The 24,676-nt window shown below is 39.5% G+C and overlaps 1 protein-coding gene across 1 annotated transcript in view; it reads right to left on the reverse strand.

The window, feature by feature from the left end:
- Positions 1-6,988: 6,988 nt before the first annotated feature.
- NDNF (neuron derived neurotrophic factor) overlaps positions 6,989-24,676 on the reverse strand; it is a 46,179-nt gene continuing 28,491 nt past the window's right edge. The window contains exons 2-4 of the mRNA XM_066632405.1: positions 13,196-13,390; positions 11,298-11,422; positions 6,989-9,049 (exon numbers count right to left, since the gene is read on the reverse strand). Of these exons, the coding sequence (XP_066488502.1) occupies positions 7,656-9,049; positions 11,298-11,422; positions 13,196-13,389 (1,713 nt within the window). The 5' untranslated portion in view covers position 13,390 and the 3' untranslated portion in view covers positions 6,989-7,655. The remainder of the gene's footprint in view (positions 9,050-11,297; positions 11,423-13,195; positions 13,391-24,676) is intronic.

A 24,676-nucleotide genomic window follows, 5' to 3' on the forward strand; every position in this document is an offset into this window, starting at 1 on the left:
GCCACATTCTCCATGTGCTCCATGTGGGGGTACATGCGTAGCACAAGTACATATGGGCCTACCGGAGAGCTCCCCCCAAGCTTTGGTGCCAGCGCTGCTGTGAAATAAACTCAGAAACCAACATTACTGCCATTTTGTTACTAACAGTTTTAATGTTTGTTTTGGTTCATTGTTATATTGTTGTTTAGGGTCAACTGGGTTTTAATTTGTACATCTCTGAAATTATGTATGAGCAACAATTCAGAGCCCAGGAATTGGGAAAAGTCCATCCTTAGAAGTCAATCCTTTCCGAAAGAGAACCATTTTTTTACCCACTGCTAAAAAGACAGCATGTTCACACAAATCTTCCTCGGAAGAGCGTTCCAAAACATCAGTGCCCTCATCAAGAAAGCACCAGAAAACCATCAAAACATGCAGCTTCTGAAGCTAACATGGTGGCATCCTTACTATGTGGGCATTCATCAATCAATGATGGTTTATAAGGCCATCTAAGTCTGAGGTTGCTTGGAAAACCATCAGTTCAGCAGTTCTGCATTTTAATTTGTTCTAGTACCTAATGGAATGGACAAAAATGAAAACTGGTTGCCTCAAGCAAATGTGAATCACACCCACTTGTCACTTGAAAATAAGATCACCATGGTAGGGCTTTACTCTCTCGGGTTTAAAAGCATTGCTGTGTTCTCTCTTGTTCTTGGTTTAGAAAAGAAAGCTAGCTGACCTCCATACTCCCATCACAGAGCAAAACCCTATTTTTGGAGTGGGGAGGGAATGATGCTTGGCCTATTGAGCCCTAAGTGTTGAAGAAGCAGCAGAACGCTAGACTTGCTTTGCTGTTTCAAGGCCACACAGGGGCCTGGTCTACACATGAAGCCAAATGCCATGTGAGAGTGCTGAGACCTTTGTTGCCTTGAGAGCCTTTGACATGCCATAGATCAGCGGTTCAGTGATCCATCTCTTTGAAAAGCAGTGGCAAGTTTAGGAGGCATACCTGGTTGCTGGCTAGGCTTCCTGGATGACTGATCTTATTTTATCCTCCTTGCTCCTTTTTCCTTTGAGCCAGGTCTCAGGCCTGGTCTGCAAAGATGGAAGAATGAGAGAGGAATATGGTGATAGAGCTCTGAAGGTTAACAAGACAGCTTCCATTATTGGGAGCAGAGAGTTCTGTAAAGAACGGGAGAAGGAATTTCTGTACTGACTGCTTCAGGGGTTAATTTGAGCCCTTCTCCCACATTTCCCTTTCTGAAACCATCCAGCCAAAGTGATGCTTATTTGAGTTTTGCCCTGACTAGGTGGTCTATAGCAGTGGATTGCTAGATCTGCTGCCATAAGCGCCCATACGACTGGGCCGTGGCAGCAGTACCTTGGCTGAAGAAATCAGAATTCCCCCTTAACAAATCAGAGCCACTGTGGTATAGAGACCCAATATCACTTAGAGAGCAAGGTCCAAATTCCTGTCCGACCACAAAGCTCACTGTGTGACTTGCAGCCCAAGCCTAAGCCAGAGAGCTTTATGCTTTATGTACTTTGTGACAATGGAGCATGCCATCAGTGGCCCTTTTAGAAGCGGAGCTGCAAAAGGTGGCTGCTGGAGCAAGGAAGGCAGTGTTGGGGCAGGGAGGAACGGAGGCGGGGAGGCTGTGGGAGGGGGTGGATCCAATACTGATGACACACACCAGATTCTATCCTCTCGGTCAGCAACCTTCCTGCCCCGGTCTCTCCTTGGACCACTGCCAGCTAAATTGCTGGCGCAGGTCTGAGGATCCCCACTGCAAAGTGGGAGGCTTATGGAAGGGAAAGTGGATTTAAATCTCCTTTCCCCTCTCAAGCCTCCTGATCCATCCCCCTCTTCCCTGCTGGATACAGCCCACTCCTTTTTGGCGCAGTTGCACCAGCGGGGTAGGCAAAGACTATCCTTTGGCTTTTTGGGTCAGTCACTATGTCTCAGCTTAATACCACTAACAAACATGTTGCAAGTGTAAAATACAATAGGTTCTTCTATACAGCATGAGTTCCGTGGAGGAAGGGTGTGATACAAGTATTATCAATTATTAAACAGTGTTCAGAAAAATAGACCTTATCAATTGCCAACAATGTGTTAAGCATCAGCTCCAAATAACTGATAGAGCTCTGTCAGAACTGAATATTAATACTGCATAATTATTTTTTAAACTTCCACTAATGCAGTAAGTTATTGTGAAATAATTGCATATATGGAGACAGAACAGTAGAGGACAGTTCCTGTGTTTGAACTGCAGCAAAGTAGACATTCATATATATTTTTATAATGTATACATGACAACCACCCAAAAAATGTTCTACAATTTCATATTCATCAACAGTTTTGGCTTGTGCACATAATGCAAGTCTGAAGAAATACTTACCAGTGTATTAAACAGGCTGGTCATGGGTGATGTCAAATAAGTATGCAGTTCTTAGAAAGAAAGATGAACACAGAAAGTCTTCTAGAATCAATGTCTTGATTCCCCCCCCTTTTGTTCTTAATGGAGATCTGTAAACATAACTGAAAATGTACGCTCTTCATATCCCTCTCCTTTTCCTTTGGAGCAGCTGACATTGGTTTCCCACCTTAACAAAGGTGGCTGTGCTGATCACATAGGTTACAAAGTGCATGTGAGCAGCTGTACTTATTACTGCACTACTCAGTGCAGTAATAATGCACCCACCCAAGGTAGATGGTACTGCAACTCACACTGACCAGAAAAGCAGAGTGGAAAGGAGACGTTTGGTAGGGTCACATAATACAGATGCTGCACATGTACAACGCCCGTTGACTCCAGCAAACAGCACAAGGGCAAGATGCTAATCAGCATGGTCTGAAGGCATATGAAGCAGCTATCATGATGAAGCTGAGCAGCTCTAGGTGTAGTCCTTGTCAGGATGGTAGCCTGCCTGGGAATCCTGTGGATGTCACCATGAGTTTCCCCATGGAAGAAAGTTGGATATAAGCATAGTAATTAAACTACCGTAAGGTCAAATGTGTTGTTGGTGGCAAAACTTCATTAATTATTTTATCTGTCCAAACTAAAGGGATCACAGCATTTTGTAGTAGTGAATTACGTACTTCAACTTTGAGCTGCCAAGTCAACTGAAATCATAAAGCAGTCCTAGCCATATGGCTTCCTTATGTATCACAGGCTATAGGAGCTGGGATGTCATAACCGTACAAATCTGAATCTCAGGAAAGACATAGATTCTATGCATTGTGAAGCCATGCTACCAGCAATGTTATAGAATTCTAAAACTAAACAGTAAAATATAACCATTAAATCTCATAATCATTTCAATTTTTTATATGAAAGTGTCCTAGTGACTTTTATATGCTTTATAGAATCAGTATGTCACATCTTGGCTGGAGTGTGCATCTTCAGATAACGTATTCATTCCCAAAGATGAACTGGAGCCTATTCGGATGCTGAACTCATTCCCAATGTTGAAGTTCATGGGTGAAACCTTGGCTTTATTAAAATCAATGGGAATTTTGCCACTAACTTCAAGGGATAGAAATTCCATCTACATGATTCTGTATTTACACCAGATGTCACATATGATAACCATGGTATCCAGAGATAACACTGTGAAGCATTTTCTGGTTTGGCACTGAGACTGAATTCTGAAAACCAAGGTATTCCTCTCTCCCAATGATTTATAACTTCTGCAATTGTAATCCAGCGGAACTAAGTTATGGGAAGGGATTCAGCAAGTAAGAGACTCCATTATTACTACATTTTGAACTGTGTGATTTTAGATGGTTGAAACTGTGGTGGCACTGTGCTCTTTGCTCATTTGTGGTGTTCTTTGCACATCCTTATGCATCTAACTTGGTAGAATTACCAGTGTTTGATAACTACGAAAGAAATCACCAGTTAAGCTAAATTAAAAGGCACTGACTGTCAGAAAACAGCAACTATTCATCATTTATGTACTTGCCTTTCTTCCAACATGGAAGTCAAGGTGGTGTACATTGGGTTCCTGGAATCACCCATCTGACACTGACCAAGACCAGTCTTGTTTAGATCAGGAAAGTGGTTATACCATGTGTTCCCTAGATCACACTTGAAAGTCTGGATTTTGGCTTTGCAGTTGCGTATATGGGATATGCTCAAGTTGATTCAAAAATGCCTCTTGATTTTATAACTTCTTATCTACATTTTGTTCCATAAATTCTTTTTGCAATCTCCCAAGCATCCCCTCCCAATTCCATTGTCCTGATTTAATATTTCATGGATGCAGATCTGAGCATTCCTTCCATCCCCAAAGGCTTGGCATATTTTTTTCCCCCAAAACGAAGTACGTATATCTTTTAGATGCACAAATTCTTTTGCATGTATAGATCTAGACCCTTTAATGCTTATTTATATATTTAATTTTTTACTTACTTTATCTATTTGTTTTACTTATATTGGCTTGGATCCTAAAAACCATGAGCGGAGTTCCACTCTTGGACAGAGCTTTGCCACATCCTTCCTTAATTCCCTACTCAGCATAGCTCAAAAGTATATAACAAAAGTATATACTATTTATGTGAAAATAGTCTATTTGATTACAGATTGAGTCTCATTATTCGTGAGGGTTCCTTTCCAAGAACTCATGTGGATGGCAAAAAAAAAAAAGCACTATACAAATCAACTTAAAAAACAAAGTTTCTTTGCTCCGGTGATTTAAAAAGAGTCTTGCTGACCTGTTAAGATTACTTGAGTCATTAAGATGACAATCCAACAATCAGTCTCTCTCTCTCTCTCTCTCTCTCTCTCTCTCTCTCTCATTTTCCTTTAATTTAAAGGGTGCTTCTCATTGCATTGAGAGAGAAAAATCTATAGATGATTAGGTTATAACTATAATGGCTTGCATGACTGTCTTTCTCTACAACAGTAAGAAAAGCGGTGTTTTTAAACTGTCATTTTAAAGGGGTGCATTTTCCCCCTTCTCCAGGGATCAGCACATCCCTTCTCATTTGCAGTGGCCATTCGTGTTGAGTCAAATCCATGTATAAAAAATCCATGTACAACAAGGCTGGACCAGTACTTTATTTTGAATTAAAGTTCTCTAACTTCCATAATATAAAATGTTCAGAATTTAGAGCCTCATAGAGTTCATGAAATTTGCTTCCATGTCATTTAGAATTACAGGCTTATTATATCATAATCTCTATTGAGCAGTAAGCCCAATTGAGTTCAATAGGGCTTTCTCCTAGGTAAGAGTGAGGCAAGGTGACTTTTGACCCCAGACTGTAACCCACTTGTGGAGGCCACTGGATGGATAGCCCAGTATAAGCATAGCAACACATAAGAAAGAATCATTTTGCAAGTCTGATTAAAAGTCTGACTAAAGCATGGAAACACACAGAATGCCTGTATCCCTGTAGCTTTTACTGTAATGCTTTAGGAGCAAAAGTATACATATGGAGACTAAGTGACCCTTGATACCAAACCAAAGTATGTACCCAAAGTAAAAGGTCACAATAGTTATACAGAATTAAGATATAGTAGTCATTAGAAGTAGGTCTTAATGAACCAAAGGGTTGCTTGATTTTAGAAAAGTCTTAAGAAAAGACAAAGAAGTTTTAGTTTTGCAGAGAGGCTCACAGGTGTTAACACAGAAGAAAGGTAAGATAAGAGGACTGTATCAAGAGGACTAACGAGATGGGTGTGAAGTCCTGCCAAGAAAAGGGTCTGAAGATCTGCCAAATGTTGGTCTTCACACCTGTTTTTGAGCACTGTGTCATCTCTTTTAATGAGGGTAGTCTAAACCTTGTCAAAACAATTTTTAATTGAATTGATGGATGTGAAAAAGGGTCAACAATGGATCAACACTGGACAGATGATGTTATAGCACACTCTACTGGTTTTTGAAAACTTTGTAATTCAATATGTTTAATTGTTTAATTTTACCTTTTATGGGAACTGTAACCTGAAACAAGCTTATCAGGTGTCTCTAAAGTTATCTATAGCCTACTAAGCATCAGCCCCATCTATGATGTCAAACTTCAGCCAATGGGAAGTCTAAATTTTCAAACAAAGAATCCAGAATGGTATAAAGGGTCCAGTTAACATTGGGAAATTGCTCTCAATGCTTTGTGACATGAGTCCCTTGAGATGCCCATTGCTTGCAATGAAATAAAGCCTGCAAACTTTCACTCCTGAGTACCGAGATTACTTGAGTTGCCTTCTTTCTACCTTGCAACAAGAGTGCTTAGGTGCCTGAAAATTGGTTAATATTCATCTGGTGTAAAATATTTGGAAAATAATTGATAGAACTAGTTTTCAAGAAAATAAATGAAAACAAAGTGTCTGTTTCAGGAAGATCTAAGCAATTATAAAAATCATGTTTGTATCCTGACATTTTTGTATTGCTTGGTGAACTATCTTTCAGAGTATAAATCACTAAGCATAACGCAAACTATATTTTGAGAACTTCTTCTTCTTCTTCTTCTTCTTATTAATAATAATAATAATAATAATAATAATAATAATAATAATAATAATAATAATAATAAACTTTATTTGTATCCCGCCCTTCTCCCTAAAGAGACCCAGGGCAGCTAACAACATGTTAAAAAAAAACAGATTTAAAAAAAAATCCTTAAAAAAAAAACTTAAATCCTGTTGTAATCAGTAGAAGTAAGTGATTTTAATTATACACTGAATTATGTCCCATACATAGAGCCAAACTACTAAGATGCATTGAAGAAAATGGGAGACAGTAACCCATATCAAACCCAAACTTTAAAATATTATCGGCTGTTGCTCTTTTAATACTTATATGAGAAGATAGGTCCAATTATTTGAAAAACTGCCACTTGTTCAATGTCTTATGCTTACCTATAGAATTTAAAATGTTTTGTAGACATTAGTAGCTCTAGCCATCTTCACATAAAATATTTACTAATTAAGGATGCTCAAAATGCAGTCAGGATCATACAAATACATATATAGATTTGAAAACATCAAAGATGAAACGGAACATATAATCTAATATTTTAATTTTATGTACAGGAATATAACGTCTGACAATTTTGTACATGAAATACATACAGTATTTAAACATTTAAAATTAACCAGATAGAAATTTACATTAGGAATAAAACTGACTTCTGGGATATTCAGTTAATGCTTAGTTTAGATCTGTGTTTTACCAGGAAAAGATTTTTTAATAGTTTACAGTCATGGAAACATAGACATTTCAAACAAGACTTCATAAAATAATTTACATAACCCTATGGTATATGAGGAGAGATAGACGTTGTGTGGGCATTTTATTTGTGTTTCTCTGCATAAGAATACCAAGTAGTTGAATGACTTGTCTCGGCCTTCTGAGTAATAAAATAATTTAAAAGCACTTCATGCAATATGGAAGCAAAAAAGGGCAAAAAAGTTCTTTCAGTATTTTCTTCCACCTTCTACTGATGTGAACCAAACGTGAACCATCAGACACATGATAATGCAACTGTCTGATATCAATGAAGAGCACCAGGCTCAGTCCTTCCAGACAATTACTTCCGTAAACATAAATATAGATGTTAATATCTTCTCTACATAGTACCAATACAGTGCACAACTCCTCAGCTGTATTATTAAGTAGTCAGTCTCTATACTTAAAGTGGAATAATGTTCCATTGATTTTTATATAGGATGTCACTAACAGAATTTCCTTGTTTTTACCAATTTGCTCTGATATTTCACAGAATGTCCTCCATGCCCTATGACATAAACATCCAAGAGATACGATTTGCCAGGCTGCAGACCTTTAATTGTCTCTGTGGTAACAGCTTTCTGTAGATTCTGGCTGTGAAAATATTTACAGAGCACTTTTTCTGATTTCTTCCTCAAGTCTGGTCCCAGGCACTGATTTTGTTCTCTTTTCTTTTGTTCCTCATTGTAATTGTCATCCACTTCCTTTCTGTAGATGCAAAATTTGTTTCTTTCTTGTGTGCCTAGCCATGCCACTGTGACTGAAGAACATGTGCGAAGCTTATCAAAGGCTTTAATTCTTGTGTCTTCAGGAAGAGATGGAAAGGACTGCTTATTAGGTCTAGTAGTAGCCAAAATCTTCAACATGGAAGCTCCTTTCTTATTTCCTTTCATTCGAATGAGATATTTAGCTTTTGGCTTCCCCCTAAGTTGGAACTGACGGACTCCTTCAACATTTTGAGACAAGAGAATTTTTCCATCTCTTCTGACCTGGATCTGTACAGCGTCAAGGCATGAATGAACAAAAAATGTAACTTTTTGGTGTGTTGAAACAGGAGCAAAATGCAAAAATTTAGAGCCTTTTCTCTTGATGAACACATCAGTAACTTTTCCATCTTTAAGATCGACTGTCTTCTGCTTGGCCTCCTCTTTGGTTCTTGCAAAAGTGCCGACGTAAGCAGTGCTCATATTTGTGTTGGTACTTACAGCAAATACGTCAAAGTAATACTGCGTGTCAGGTTTCAGATCAGACACAGTGAAGATGTTCTTGTTCCCAATGCATATCTTCTCCAGGTCGACTCTGGGTTTTGAATAAGTATGCCGCCCAAACTTTGACGATGATTTTAAAAAGTTGCGATCTTTGCCAGAGTTACTATTTAAAGAAAATCCAAAATGGGCAAAGTCAAAGGGACTAAAGTCCAGACCAGGTTTAGGAGCCATCATGAAGGCATCATCAGCATTCTGTTTAGCTTCAACAGCACAGAGGCTCTTAAAATTGTGTTCCTTATTAATGACCACACAATATTGCATTGGCTGTTTCAATAATGAGGCTGTAGGGCTTGGTTTCCAGGCCAAAGTAACAGTAGTGTGGCCAAGAGAAGTGACGTCGACTCTTGGATCGTAAGGTAATTCAGGATATGGTTGATCTGACTCTGGAGTTGTGGAGGCATATACTTTAAAGTGTGTATCTTTCTCTGTGGACAGGAGTTCTAACTGGTACAAGCCAGAGGAAGAACTAGAGGATACAAAATACTCAACATCATTTCCTCTGTACGAGAACAATTCTGTACCTTCTTCGTTGATAATTTGTTGTTTTTGTTGTTCAAGTGGCTCTGGCTCACCTAGAAGGCAAAGAGATTATTTGAAAAATGATATCAATGAGGAAACAGAATCAGATACTGAAATCAACATTTACTTGGAGGGAAAGTTTATCATACGGGATATAAATAAAGTTTATTATTATTATTATTAAGTGAGCAAATAATATATAAGTGAGCAAATATATAAGATGAGCAAACGTATTTACAAGCTTCTAATACAAAATGCTATTATATTATCCAGATATTTAATAAAATAGAATTACTATAAGACACACCTAAGATTTTATTAATTTTCAAAACTTCTGTGCTGGATTGCACTTGTGGCAATTAGCCATGCCAATGTAATCCTCTTTCTCAGAAACTTATAATGACATTATTGAAATTGCTGCAAAACTCAGGCCCAAACCAAATGTGCAGCCAAGCCCCTAAGACTTTGCCCTTCTCAGGGCAGTTTATTTCCTATACTATGAATCTCTGCACTGAAATTGTTCCCCACACATTTCCCCCATGTTTTCTACACTTCTGCTCTTCAACTAAGGTATCAGTGTTCTCCCAAAAGGTAACCCCTTGTGAAAAAATGGATTCCCCTCCCTCCTTCCAAGAAGGAAAATTCTTCCAGAATCAATAAAAGTTCATTTTTTATGGCTAATTCTGTGGTTTCCCAGGACAGCCTTCCGTTTTAGAATCAGGAAAAGGAGCTTTCATTATCTGTGCAAACTTTCAATCATTCTACCACAATTCATTAATGCCCAGTGGAGGCAGGGAAATTCCCAGTGGAGGCAGCTCAGCCCCACTACAACTTCTGAGGGCCATAACAAGAGCGTGAATGGAGGACGTCTCAATCGGAAATGCGGCCCAAGAAAGGAAAGTGTCACAAAACCCATACCTTCCATATACACCAATTTCACAGGATTGTCTTTGTGTGCGGGAAAAACAAGCCCTACAACCCCCTGGGGCACACCTATTCTGCATATCTGGAATGCGTGTGCCAAAATGGAGCACCAGATCTGTAAAATTTGTGTAGAAGATAGGATGGTTAAAGATGTGCTTAATGGAAGCAGCAGAAACTCCACACGTCTGTGGTTGGTCCCTCACACAAAGCCATGCTTATTTGAGCAAAGAGCACCACCCTCAAAACTTTAAAATGGGCAGTCGGATCAGATGGCATCCACCAAAAAAAAAAAAAATTGGAAAAAAGGCCACAATTTATTTTCAATTTTTAGAAATTAACGTTTTCATGGAATACCTAAGTCCTGAGATGCAATCCAATCATTTACATAAATAAAATTCCCTAAAATAACCCATAGGGTAGTGTTTCTCATGTTTGTCCTCCACTGTACCACTTCACACAGTCCACCTATTCAAAGCACCACCAGAAGTAATTGTCAATGACATCATTACAATTTACTTCTGGGTTGGGAGGCCAGATGCAACACAGCAAACACCAGTAGAGGTTCAGAGTGAACAGGAGGGCTTTTTAAGTGCAGAAAAGCATGGTTTTGGAGCTCTGCGCACCAAGGCAAGCCTCCTACTGCTGTTTGTTGTGTCACATTTCTGGTCTCATAGCCAGATGGTAGGTGTCCAGGGTCCTGTGAGTACCACCAGACAACACCTCAAGCACCACAAGTGGCACCCATACCACTGGTTGAGAAACACTGCTATAAGACAAATTCTGTACACCTGAATGTGCAATGTTCTTCTCAGTGATCAGTGTGTTGGTGTATGGAAAACTGTGGGCATGACCCAATGCCATTTGCTTGCCACCCAGGCTGGGCTAGCACACCTCCTGCTGTGATGACTGTAGCAATGGTTGTGAGTCGGTAAGACTTTTTTCTATTTTTGTACTTTTTTTTTGGAGGTCTAAGAAAAGCCTTAGGTCTGTTCCCAAACAATTCCCCTTGACTGAACCCTCAAGAACACCATAAATGACTCTCAAAAGTTTGTCATAGCTGCCTCTGGTTCAGGCAAATCAGCTGCTAAGGAAAAATAAGATAAGGAAGAAGAACAACTGACAATAAAAGGCCAGCCCTGCTAGCTTTGTCTGCTTCATGGAGTTTTAGTCAGAGCCTGGTTTACATCTGGCAGCTTCTCATGTGATGAGTGTAACACTTTGCCAAACTCCAATTTATCAAAAATTAATTCTACATCATGATTGATCTGAATACCTTTGAAACAGCAATAGCAGATGGAACACTTTGTGCCCCATCATCACTCCTTCTGATAGCCATAATATAACTAGAGTTTTCTCTGAATGTTTATTGTTGTGTACCTGAACCTTCGCCACTGGATTCTTCTGGTAGTTCCTGCAAACTCAGCTTCCATTCCAAAGGAGCGTCACAAGGAGTTACTGTCACTGCTAAGGGTGTGTTATCTTCCTCAACCACAAAGAAAAACCTATGAAAAGGGTAACACATTACATTCTTCACAGTATACTTCAGCTCCATCAAACCAAATAAAAAATTTATGTGCATATATTTTTCAAACTTGAGCATTAAGATAATTAAATAGCAATAGTGTTTATTTCATAGTTTTCTTACAGCTTTTCACTCTTTCACATATTAACCACATATCAATTTCCTCAGTAGCCATAGTAGTTCAGTGATTTTCAATCTTTTTCACCTCATGGCACACTGGGAATGCACTAAAATAGTCAAGGCACACCATCTGTTTTTTGACAATTGACAAGGCTCACTGTGCTGCTCGGACGAGGTTAACATCCCTCAAGGGCCCTACTAATAAATAACCTCCTTCCAAATTCCCATGGCATACCTGGAGACCATTCAAGGCACATCAATGTGCCATGGCACAGTGGTTGAAAATGGCTGCTCTAGATCTTCACACTTTTTAATTTTCTGTAATTCATCCATATGAGAAAATTCACCTAACTCAAACTATACTTTTTTTTTTCTTTTGAGGGTAGGGATATATTTTGCTCATGCTTCTTGAATATACAAAAATTAATATTATCACATCTTGAATTTGTAACAGAAAATACTCAATAAAAGCACAGGCTTAGATTAGCAGAACCTAGTGGTCTTTTCAATACTAATGCATTTTGTATAAACATAATGTTGTACCTTCTCTTCATTGTTTTCTATGAAAGGTACATATTATATGAAGCGTTTGGTGGGCTATTGAGTGAGAAAAGTTAAGTGCCACAAAGGAATATAAATATACAAGACTTGCTATTACAGCTTCTGCTGTTGCTATTCACATTCATTTGCGCAAACAAATCCCTGCCTCTGCCTTTCTGCTCCTCAGGGCAGGGACCTGTTCAAGAATGACTAGCAGTTTTGGCTTCTGGAAGGCTTAACCCTGCCACAGGCTTCACGTCCTACATCTTATATTATTCCTTTCTGCAGAACATCTCCACAGAAGGGTTCAGCCGGCAAAAGATTCCAAAGGAATCTTCCTTCTACCCATCCTACCTTTCACCCTGCCAAACAGGATTTTCCTTGGCCAATCTGGAAGAAAAATTTCAAGCAGCTTCAAATAAGCAAGATGCTTGTTTAAAATAAGGGGATATTTCTCTTTGAAACTCTTTGAAACACAGTTTCTCTTTGAAACACGGTTACTAAAAATATGATTAAATCTTTTGGTGAGTAGTCATTTAAATATTTACACTCTAGATTAGAACTTTATGAACAGGACTAATGTCCTGGGATAGGGAATTAGTGGGATAGGGATAGGACAGGAGGAATAAATGTGATAAGGGGCATAGAAGATTTTTCTCCATGCTCAGATTGTGACTCTGAATAAAAAAAATGTATTACAGGTGTGCCCCAGTATCCACTAAGGTTCCGTTCCAGACTTCTCATGGATACCTGAAACCAGGGATACTGGGGATGCCTTAAAAAAGATAGGGGAAAGTTTAAAAAATCTTGATAAAACAAGTTGTTTTTTTTTTAATGTTCCCCTATCTTTTTAAGAGGTGTCCCTGGTATCTATGGTATCCGTGGATAACTAAAACCATGGATTCCGAATCTGTAGACTGGGTCATGTCTGAATGCCTTTCTGGGCTTTCAGTTCTTGAAATTTACCAGGATTTCTTTTCTATGCAGGGGGCTGACACTTGCATTCTTCATATCTAAACTGAAATTTATGTTTTTATCTGTACTTTAAAACACAGCTCCAGCTCCTGTTCTGTCACTGAAATTTTTAACTAACCTTTTCGGTGTTTCTCTAAAAAGATAGCTGCTAATTTCAGCTCCATCTGGGATTACTGATGAATCATGGAAAAAGGTTTTGTCCTGGATCTGCATCTGAAAAAGTTCTTCATCTCTGGTGGGCAGCTTCTGTGTCCAGGAGTTTAATGGAAGCAGGAAGAGGAGGTAGGGCATGAAGTAATGCAGTAAAAGCATCCTAGAACAATATAAAGAAACACATTATAAATGACAGAACCAGTAATAAACACAATTGTTACTGCACAACTAACATTCCTATTCCATACTCATGGTGTGTTTAAAAGGTCTCATTCCCTTTAAGCCCTGTGCAAGGACAGAGCAAGGGAAGATGGTAGGAAAGCTCTCCAATCCTGCGTGGTGTTCGAAGTTTAAAGGAAGCATGTCCCTTTAAACCACATACAAGGCCAAAACAAGACAAGGAGGTAAGGAGCTCTCTTTGGAGGCAGTGCACTGATGCCCACTGGCAAAGGTGGCAGTGGTAAGGGGAGGCATTATACAGCCTTGCTTCCACTAACATTGCTCTAGTCATCACCCCTGTTGTTTTTTGCTCCCCAGGCAACCAGAGAGCCAGTTTGGGTCTACTAAGTGTGAGAAAGGACACTTAGAAGCAATCATGTCAACTGCTGGAGTCATTTTTCCATTCCAGAGATTGATCAGGACTTCAACAGAATCTCATCTAGAAGTGACATCTCTTCCCTAGTGATTTTAGCATGGTGTCAATATGAATGTCAGGGTATTCTACAGCTGAACACAGTGAGATGCAAAATAAATGAAATAGTAGGAATATTTCAAACACAAAAGGGTTTCTTTACTTATAGTGCAGTAAGTACTCAGAAAGGCAGCTGCTTTAACTAATAATTTTCCCTCTCTTTCTGGACATACAGGCAAGCCCCCATATCCACAGATTCAGTTATCCTCAGTTCCAGTGGGGTGTGTGTATGCCACCCGCACCAATTACAGTACCTTCATTTTTGTGTAGTAGCGCTCAAAGCATGGGAATTTCTAGCTTAAGGAAGCAACATTCTTGTTGCTTGCTTGTTGCTTCCTTCCTGTTTCACTGAAGAATAGGACATGCAGGCAACTAGTCTGCACACTACACTAAATTGAGACAGGCAGAATTTTACCAGGAAGCAGGAATTGTCTTGCTTTCTGAACGTTCTGTTAGTCTCATTCCTGTAGAATGCCTGCATGTCATATTTTTCAGTGAAGTAAGATTGCTGCTTTGTTAAGCAAGAAATATCCATTCTTCAAGTGCTTGGAGCTAACCTGAGAGGAAATGACCTTAAATGTAATCTTCTGTGGGATATTTGGACCTAGTGAGAGATTGAGTCTTGCTAAAAAAAAAATCAGCATGGTTTCTGCAAAAGTAAGACCTGACTCACTAACTTTCTAAACTTCTTTGGGAATATCAACAGGAAGTGTACAGAGGCAATCCAGTTGCGAATTTCAAAAAGCTTTTGACAAAGTCCCTTACCAAAGACATTTAAGTAAACTTAGCAGTCATGTAATAAAAGGATAGGTCCTTTTACAGACTGGTAACTGGTTAAAGAACAGGAAGCAGAGTGTAGGAATAAATGGGCAATTTTCACAGTTAAGGAGAGTAAGATTCCCTAAGGGTCTTGGGATCAGTCCTTTTTAACTTGCTCATAAATGATTTAGAATTACAGAATTACAGATAAGCAATGAGATGGCTGAGTTTGCAGACGACACCAAACTATTCAGTGATAAAAATTAAACCAGATTGTGAATAGCCCAAAAAGATCTCTCCAAAATGGACATAAAAATCTAGCTCAATGCAAAGAAGTCAAAAGTATTGCACATTGAGGTGAAAAATCCCACATTCCCAGTGCAAGTGTTGACTATTGTGCAGTTGCTGTGAAGAAGACAAATTCCATGGTAGGGGTCTTTAGGAAAGGCACTGAATATAAACTGCCAATAATTTAATGCACTTTTACAAATCTATGGTGTGGTTACATTTGAAGTACTAGGTACTGTTCAGTTTACCTGGCTGCAAGCAGTAGCACAGCTGCACACAATGGTGGGTCGCATTTTGCAACCACAGGAAAACATGCTGTGCCACTGGAACTCACTTTCCAGTGGTGCAGCAGGCCCATAGGACTGGGCCATCAAAGGGGGATCAATGGTCAAATGATCAGAATGCCTTCTCTTGGTGTCTCTTGCTCTGCTACATATGAATCGGGACTTACTATTAACTCTTGACTCTAAAAAGAAACATTTTGTTGCGCTAAGTACAGACCTAATTTAAATAAATTTTAGTAAACTCCTGGATACCAATTTAAGCATAATCTAATATTTCTTTGATGCTGAAACACCAGTGAAAACATAGTGGAAATTTTAAAAAGCACTGTAATAGGAAACAAGCATCACAAGTCTAAACACTAGATCAGTGTTTCTCAAACTGTGGGTCAGGACCCACTATGTGGGTCATGAGCCAATTTCAGGTGGGTCCCCATTCATTTCAATGTTTTATTTTTAATATATGAGACCTGATGCTACCATGGTATGTGACTGCATTTGCATTGAACTTTTAACAAGCTACTCTATATATTCTTTTAACAATGATAGTCAATGGGACTTACTCCTGGGTAAGTGTGAATAGGATTTCAGACTAGGATTGTTAAAAATGTTCCTGCTTGATGATGTCACGTCCAGTCACGACATCATTTCCGGTGGGTCCTGACAGATTGTCATTCTAAAAAGTGGGTCCTGGAGCTAAATGTGTGAGAACCACTGCACTAGATTCACCAATCTCGGTAGAAATATATTTCATACAGCAAGTAAGATAAGTTCTGGGACACACAAAATACCTTGATTTTCTAGGCATTGTCAATCGGTTGGAATAGTTATTTGGTCCCTAACCTAGGGCCCAATCCTATCTAAACTTCCAGTGCTGATGCAGCCATGCTAGTGAGGGCACATGCTGCATCCTGCAAAGAAAGGGCAGTGACAGAGGCCTCCTCAAGGTAAGGGAACATTTGTACCTTTACCTTGAGACTGCATTGCAGCTGCATTGGTGCTGGAAAATTGGATAGGATTGGGCCCCTAGTCAGAACAATTACTGTTGATTCTCTCGTAATCTGAATTTTTCTGATGATGTGTCCTGTAAATGAACCACTATGAGATTTTAATATTATTTATTCTGTCTTCCAGTATAATTTAATTTTTCAAAAAATAAACCACTCCAGATTAAAGGATTATCCAGATTAAGCTTAATTTCTTAATTTTTTTTAAACCAGATGATCTATTTTAAGAACTTGGTTGATATTAACAGTTGTTAATATGAGAAAGTAAGATGGGATCACATCTCAATTTACTATATCTAATTATGAGATTATTTTTTCACTTAATAATAACATAGCTCTTATACTGGGTTCAGATCTTACTGCTTATTCAGGCAGGACACTTGGCATTTTGCCTTAGTAAGCACCATAAACCCCTTGACTGGGTTCTTTGCTTTTTCCCCACTAATATTAGATATAAAATGAAAAAAATTGGCATCTAAGATGACTCATTAGGAGTCTGAACTTTAAAGCATTTTTCTTTTATGTTCATCTTTTAATCAAAATTGATCTCTGCAAAAGAGAAATAAATATGTGCTATTGGGCTGATGCTGAAGTGCAATCCATTGTTGCTGGCAAGGCCCCCACCAGTACAGCTCCGAATGTCATGACTACCCTGGCAACTTTGGGATTTCTCAATACATTGTGCAGGACACATTCTGGACCTGGTGTTTACTAGGTTTGAGTTAAAGTTATCTAGGTCTGAATTCAGATGACTTTTGGGGGATCCTTTACAGTTTATCTTCCAGCCAGGGTTTGGGATGGAAACAGCCTTGGTCACCCTGGTAGATTACCTATACTGGGAATGGGGAGTTTGTCCCTGTTGTCCTGCTGAACCACTCAACAATGTTTAGTACTACAGACTCTGTATCTGTGCGTTCAGTACCCACGGTTTTGAATACCCGTGGGATGGGCTGCCTGTAGCCCTTCAAACCCAACAAAGCTGGGCCCTAGTTAGGTCCAGAGGCCCTTCAGAGGGCCAAAAACCACAATTGCCCTTTTTGTCCTAAAACCGGAAGTCATTATTTTCTGCCCTCTGAAGGCATCATAAGGGCCTCCGAACCCAAAAGGAGCACAGCTCCAGTCAGGTTTGAAGGTCTTGTCCCTCCCCTGGAAATCTACAGACTTCGTTATCTGCAGGGGCTCTGGGAACGGAAGCCCTGCAGTTAATGAGGATGGCCCTATATTTATCTTCTAGAATGCAGGGCTCTGCTGGGATGTTGGTGCACTGTTTTGTGGTAGCTTTGCTCCTTCCCGGGGGGAGGGGGGCAGAATAGATTCGAAATGTGATACTGGGCAATTCCTGCACAACACTGTGCATTATAGGATCCCACAGGAGGTTTTGGGTTGATGTCTCCAATATATGGCTGTCACCCAGTTTACTGTCTCCATTCCATTTGGTAGTGTAAGCCTCTGGAGTGAGAATAGCAGTTTTGGGTGGGGTCAGACATTTTGTGTACTGACCTGCTGCCTGGACTCAGTGATGGGTTAGATGAGGGCAAACAAGCTGAAATTAAATCTGGATAAGTGTTGTTAGACAGGAGACTTGCAATGTGGGGGCGGGAGGAGAGGGAGATGGACTGTCATTCTATTCTGAATGGAGTTGCACTCTCCTTGAAGGATCAGGATTGCAGTTAGAGGATTCATTTGGACCTGGCATTTCTCCTGGATAGCCAGATAGCAGCTGTGTCCTGGAGAGCCTGGCTTAAACTAGGGTACCAAGTGCATCATTTCATTTGATCAGTTAGACCTAGCTGTGTACTGGTTACATTAGGATTGTAATGCACTCTATGTGGGGTTGCCCTTGAAGACCATTTGGAAATGTCCATTAGTTCAGACGACTGCTGCACGAGTTCAATCAAGTCACTCCACTGTTATGTCCATGTCACTGTCTGCCAGTTTATTTCCAAATGCCATTCAAGGTGCTGGTTACTACATTTCAAATCCTAAATTATTTATGACCAAAGTCAGTGAAGGGGGGGCGGGAATCTTACTACTGAGACCAGGGCTGGCCTTAGGGCAATGTGGCCTAGGTTGTGACACTGGGCCCCGTTCTCTGGGGGTCCACACACTGGGGCGGCGAGTGGATCTCCCATTGCTGCAGCCAGCATCTAGCAGCCTGGGCGGGAAGCACGGTGAGCAGAGTGTGGGTTTTTTCACCCTCCCCTGGAACTGTTTGGCCTGAAATGGGCCTCCTAGAAGTAGTTGGCAGTGACATTATCATGTCACCGCCAACTATTTCTGGGTGCCATGCTTTGCACATAGCACCACAAGTATCTGACTTGCCATGGCTGCAGTTGCTGTGGCTGCTTGTTGAATGGGGGGCCCTGCACGAGCGCCCCACATTGGGCCCTGCCTGTCCTGAGATTGGCCCCAACTGAGACTCTGTTAGCAGAGAGCTCCCTGCATGGCGGCATCCAGCACAGGGAATGCTCTAGCACTTAAGTTTGGATTTATTGTATTCCCTCTCTGCCTGTATTTCAGCAGTACACATCTGAAAACTCATTTCCTACTGCATTTGGGAACTTTCTTTAATTTTAGCCACATTTCTTTTGGTTTTGTTTAGTTCTCTGCTGCTTTATTTTTTGTGCTATATTTAAATTCTTTTGTTATGTTTTTAATTGCTTTGTACGCTGTAAGTGCTTTCAAGTGTTCAAAGCACTTCACATGTATTATCTTAATCCTGACAACAACTCTGTGGGTTAACTATTACTACCCTCACACTGCAGCTGCGGAGTTGAGAGAGGGGGCTTGCATAAGGCCTCCTAACGAGTTCATGGCCGAGGTTCAAAGGAGATTCACACCAGGGGAAGTCCTGATCTGTGGGTCTGTCTCCTTATGGCGACAGAAGCAATATCCTTGTCCATCCTCCAGGATGATCTCCAGTTAGGACCTGAGCCATTTACATAGCCCATGGAAAATAGGATAGTCCTATCTTATCAGCCTCACATTTATAATTAATGTATCCTCATAGCAGTTTTATTTTCCCTAGCCTCCAGGCAACATGGCATAAGTTTAGTATATGTACAAGGATAGGATGCCCTCCTGGTCACAATGCCTCTGAATGACATTTGTTCTTTGTTCTACAGGTTTGGTTTGTCAGTAGATGCTTTAGTTTTGCAGGAGGATTAAATACTTTTCCCTGACTGTGAGAGCCAAAACAAATAGTTCAAAGTGAAACAGCTAGCCCGGTATTTACTTTTTAGGATTACAAAAGTGCCCTCTAACGGCCTTTCTTTTTCCTCCTCTGTCACTCTTGCTTTCCAGTCATTATCTAATAATATGAATCTGAGCATGAATATGAATGCCTGGTCACACTCTCTGGTTCTAGTCTATAGGTTTTGGATAATTAGAACTGTAAGGAAAGTTGATTTGGAGTCAAAACTTATTCTCTTGATCCCTGTTAGGTCAAATGCAGGCTGGGCATTTCCTGTTAATGTCTGAAAGAAAGAAATCCCCTTGCTGCCTTTAAGAACCTCTTGCTAGAGTCCAGCTAATTTACAGGAAAGGATTAAAAGCAAACAAAAGGAAGCCACTAAAGTTGTCCTTGAAAATCTAGCCAAGATGCATGCACAAGCACATGCCCTGCCAGACCTATTTCTAAGTACAGCATAATGAATTCGGTTTATGCTTGGTATGTTACTGAAAATAAAAAGCTACACAAAAAACCAAGGAGCAACCATCCAGAAGTATATAGTAGTAAGTAGGAAAAGTGCAAGGGGCACATTTTTCTGGGATAACTGGCAGTTAAGTTGAGCCCTCAGAGATTGGGACCATGGCAGATTATAGGGTTATCTCCCACTGTGGTCCTGATCTATGAATAGCTCTGATCCATCTGCTTACTGCCTGAAGAAAAACTGAGACTATGGGCCAATAACACTTTAAACATCGTACGCAGTTTGGCCAAGACTGCTAACTTATAGCATGTAGATCTTATACTATACAAAATGAATATAAACCTGCAGGGACTGCTCAGTGTACATCTGGGCTTACAACATCGTGTTCCTACAGTGTTAGGAACCCAAATGAGAAGTACACATTCAAATAAAACAGAAAGGATTAAAAAAAATCAGCAAAGCCTGGCTTCTGAATTGTTATAAATAAAGGCAGAAGTCAACATAAGAGGACATAATTAATTAGCAGAAATATTTCCCAGTCCATTAGAAACTTAATGACTTCTAAAGATTTGTAAAGGAAGGCCTGTACATGAAATAGAAAACTGCTGAGTGACCAAAATAACATATAAAAAATTGTTTTCCTGCATTGCTTTTTAAAAATGCAATTCCAATGCTTTGCACATCAAAGACAGATTAGAGAACACTTCTTCAGATATTTATATCAGTGGAGAACAACAAATCCTTACACTGTATTTTTTCAAGGCATTAATCCACTGGGGTTTTTGTTTAGTTGGAACTGATTTTATGGAAAATTCTGGAAAACAGAGTTCCTTCTGGTTTGGTTTGGTTCAGCATTTTAAAAATCCTCAGGGCAGTGTGCACTGCATATACATCCTTCCTCAAAAATCAGGAGTACATGCATCATGTCCAATATTCTGATTTGACACCAAATCTTTCAGGATTTGTAAAACAGGTTTTATAGAAACTAGTAGTTACATCAGCCATTGTATTCATTGTATACATATAGCTGATGGAAGGTGACAGAATAACCAGGGTAATATGCCATTGGGGCAAAAGCTTAAAAGCCACACTGCTGAAGCATAAAGGCATACAGAATAGAAAGGCTGTTTTTATTTAGAAAAATCATAGTTAGTCTCACAGAAAAAGCTGCTTGAAAGACTCATTTTAGAAAGCTGTTTTGCTAGTTTCACAGAAGCTGAGACCTTGGGGCTTCAAAGGCTGTGCTATACACTTTGGAATTTGGAAAAGGGAGTCGTATCTAAGGCAAAGATAGATAGGCTTCATCATTGGCGGAAGTACACGACTCGCCAAGGACATCACAACGCTGAGAAAACACATATATGCAACAATTGTAGTCATTAGAAGTAAGTTTTAGCTGCTGGCTTATCAGTAGGCAATGCTTCTTAGCAAACTAATATAACATCTAACTAGCTAACCACAGACTCCTGCAAGAGCCAAATTTAGAAGACAGTACACATTTTAACTGGTTAAACAAGAGCCTTCTTGAGAATCAGAAAACTTCTGCTTTTAGTCGCTTTGTTTGAATTGCAATAGAAATAGAGGCAAACCATAGGGGACCCAAAGTTACTTGAAAAGTTTAAGAGAATCACAAGAAGTTGGCTGAAGCCTCACACTTTAACAGATGCTAGGCAACCACACTTCTTAGCAAGGATATACACTACTATACCCCTTAAATGTACTCAAAGTAACTGGTCACAATAGTTATATAGAATTAAGACATAGAATTTTAGAGAAACTGTTAAGGGAAGTTTAAAGGACTTTGCCTCGCAGAGGTTGGCAGAGGGCCCCACAGTGTTTTGTCAAAGCCAGGAGAAGGAATGCAGGAGAGATAAGACAGGTGGCTCAAGCAAGGCCATCCTAAGAGTCTGAAGGGAATGTATGCCAAGAAATGGGTTTGAAGTTCTGCCAAGAAGGACAGTCCTGGATATAATAATGTTATAGCATCCCCTGCTGGTTCTTGAAAACTCTGTAATATAATATGTTTAATTTTACCTTATTTGGAAACCTGTAACTTGAAGCTCACCTATCAAGTGTCTCTAAGGCTATCTACAGCCTATTAAGATTTAGCCCCATCTATGATGTCAAACTTCAGCCAATGGGAAGTTCTAATCTTCAAACAAAGAACCCAGAATGTTATAAAGAGCCTGGTTAACACTGATACTTGCTCTCAATGCTTTGGACATTAGTCCCATGAGATGCCCGTTGCTGGCAATGAAATAAAGCTTGCAAACGATCATCCTTGAGTACTGAGTCTTGCTTTTTAATACCTTGCAACATCACCATTGTATTGCACAATACATATCCTCTTCCAAAACAGCAGAAGAAATAGCCACCAGTGGATATGTAGGAAAAGAATTCACTTTTTCCCCTTGTTATTTTGTAGGTCACTAAGACCTGTAAAAGATCTACTGCAACAACAAAAGATCTGGATTTACTTGCAGTAAATGCATCTGGAACAAATAAAGCTAAATGTTTAATTATAGAGAGTCAAAAGTGCATGATTATAATTTAGTGAGGTTAATTTCAAAGAGCAGCCTGCCACAGGCATTTGTGTTATATTTCTTTAACTGTAGGGGGAAATGCTTTGCATCTCCCAAATCCTATTTTTAAATTTGAGGACGTTCAAGTTTTGCCTGAGTTACCCAGTGCCACATTTGATAATAAATCTGCAGGATACAATTAAATTGTAGCATTAGAGAAATCCAAGGAGACTGTGTGAATGCGGCCACTTGTTGCTAAAACTGGACCTTTGGGACTATGCATTATTCCATTAAGTAACCTCTGTCTTGAGCGTCTTGAACTCAGCTGTAGAAATTTGCTTTACAGGCATGTCTTACAAAATTCATCACCACAGTGACAGACCACTTTTAAAAAATTATTCATTTTGATTTTAATCAGTGTATGTGTTTAGAAAGCAAGGAAAACATAACCCCACTTCTTCAATGTTTGACCATTTGTATAATGGAACTCACAAATGTTACTTGGTCTCTGTTCAGGGCACACCTGTGCATTGTGACTCCTGACCCAAAAGTGAAACGTCCTTAGTCCCTTGTGCTTCATTGTCTCCGACACCCTCCTATTGGTAGCCTGGCAATTTGGCAAACCAGTCATAATGCTTCCACATCTGAGAAGTGGATTTTACTTCACCACTTGGGAATCACCCATCTAAATATCCGAAGGCCCCATTTTCTACTTTCATATGCAATTTAGGAGCTCAAGACTATAAGATTTTGAAATACTGACTGTGAAATCTCAACAGTGTGTATAACCATAGTATAAGCATATGGCTTTTAAAAAATTGACAAATATAGCACCTGATCTTCCCATTTGCCACTAGTATCCTATGATGCTCCTAACTCTAATTGGAGGTTTTTTTTTTTAAAGAGTAGTTATTTTGAACATGTTCAACAGCAAAGGCTGTACTGGAAAAGAGCCGTGGACTTCATGTATAGGTCTATACTTCATGTTGAGGACAAAAGAGGGCACAATTTTCAGCAAGGTTTAAACCTTAAGATTGTCTCTTAGAATTAAATAGCAAAAAGAGCATTTGTTCCAGTTACTCTCTTATACCTCAAAATAACTTTAGCAAAGTCATTAATATAGATTATATACAGTTACACTTCTTTTTAATCAAAGGACTTTGTGCCATAAGCATACAAAGAGACCAAACGTCTGTCTAACTGCTTATAACAATAGCTATTCAAGTGGCCTGATTCAAATGACCCAACAAACCACTGCAAATGCAATCCAAAGGGGTACTGAGCCCATGGGACTGTTTCACATCCTGGTTTCAAACCACAGCTAATTTTCCCCGTAGCTGGGTTTGGATGACACATGGGACTGCAATCCTGTAACTACTTAAAACTGGGAGTAAGTCCCATTGAATTCAGTAGGGTTTACTTCTGAGCAGACATGCCTAGCATTATGCTGTTAAGGAACAAGGATTCTTCCATCACAACTCCACCAGAGATGAAGGAGAAAAAGAGAGGAGAGAGAGAACGTGAGCTCCATAGGCTTGTGTACCTCATCCAATGAACTATAGTTTGTTAGAACATGTGAACCAGGGCAATATGTAAACACTGTAAGAGAGAAAGGTGCATCTGAGGAATTATCATATGTGGTATATGATACATGCCTGCTCCCCACACACCATATATCATTACATATAAAGGTAATCTGTAGGTCATGTGCAAGAACATAGTCTGACCTTTTACCATATATTTGCCATTATTTTCCAAGCTTATTTCCAAAGCTTCTTTGCTTTGCTTCTTTGCTTCTTTTTTTGTTTGCTTTTTTGCTTTGCTTTTTATGTTTGAAAGTTGACATACAATTTTGACAAGAACATATGAGCTGCACAAACACGCACCAAGACTAGACTTAGCTTACTGGCAATGTGTTACCCACATCTGTTCAAGGGGAAATTGGTTTAACACCACTTAAGACTGGAATTTCTATATATATACACCTAAAAAATTTCATAGAAATGTTTTTATTGTCACATAGCATACAGCCAATCTATTTTCTTAATAACAGTGCAATCCTACCCTGAATCCTATGCTAGAATCAGGGTAGCACTGTGCTGTGATTAAGAAAATAAATCAGTACAATGCTATGTGACAATAAAAAATAGTTTCCTAGAAATTTTTTATGTATATGTATAGAAATCCCAGTTGTAAGTGGTCTTCAAGTACCCTGGAACCATTTACTGTAGAGTAGCTCCACAGG

Source organism: Tiliqua scincoides, chromosome 6, assembly GCF_035046505.1.
Source record: "Tiliqua scincoides isolate rTilSci1 chromosome 6, rTilSci1.hap2, whole genome shotgun sequence".
NCBI classification, from domain to species: Eukaryota; Metazoa; Chordata; class Lepidosauria; order Squamata; family Scincidae; genus Tiliqua; species Tiliqua scincoides.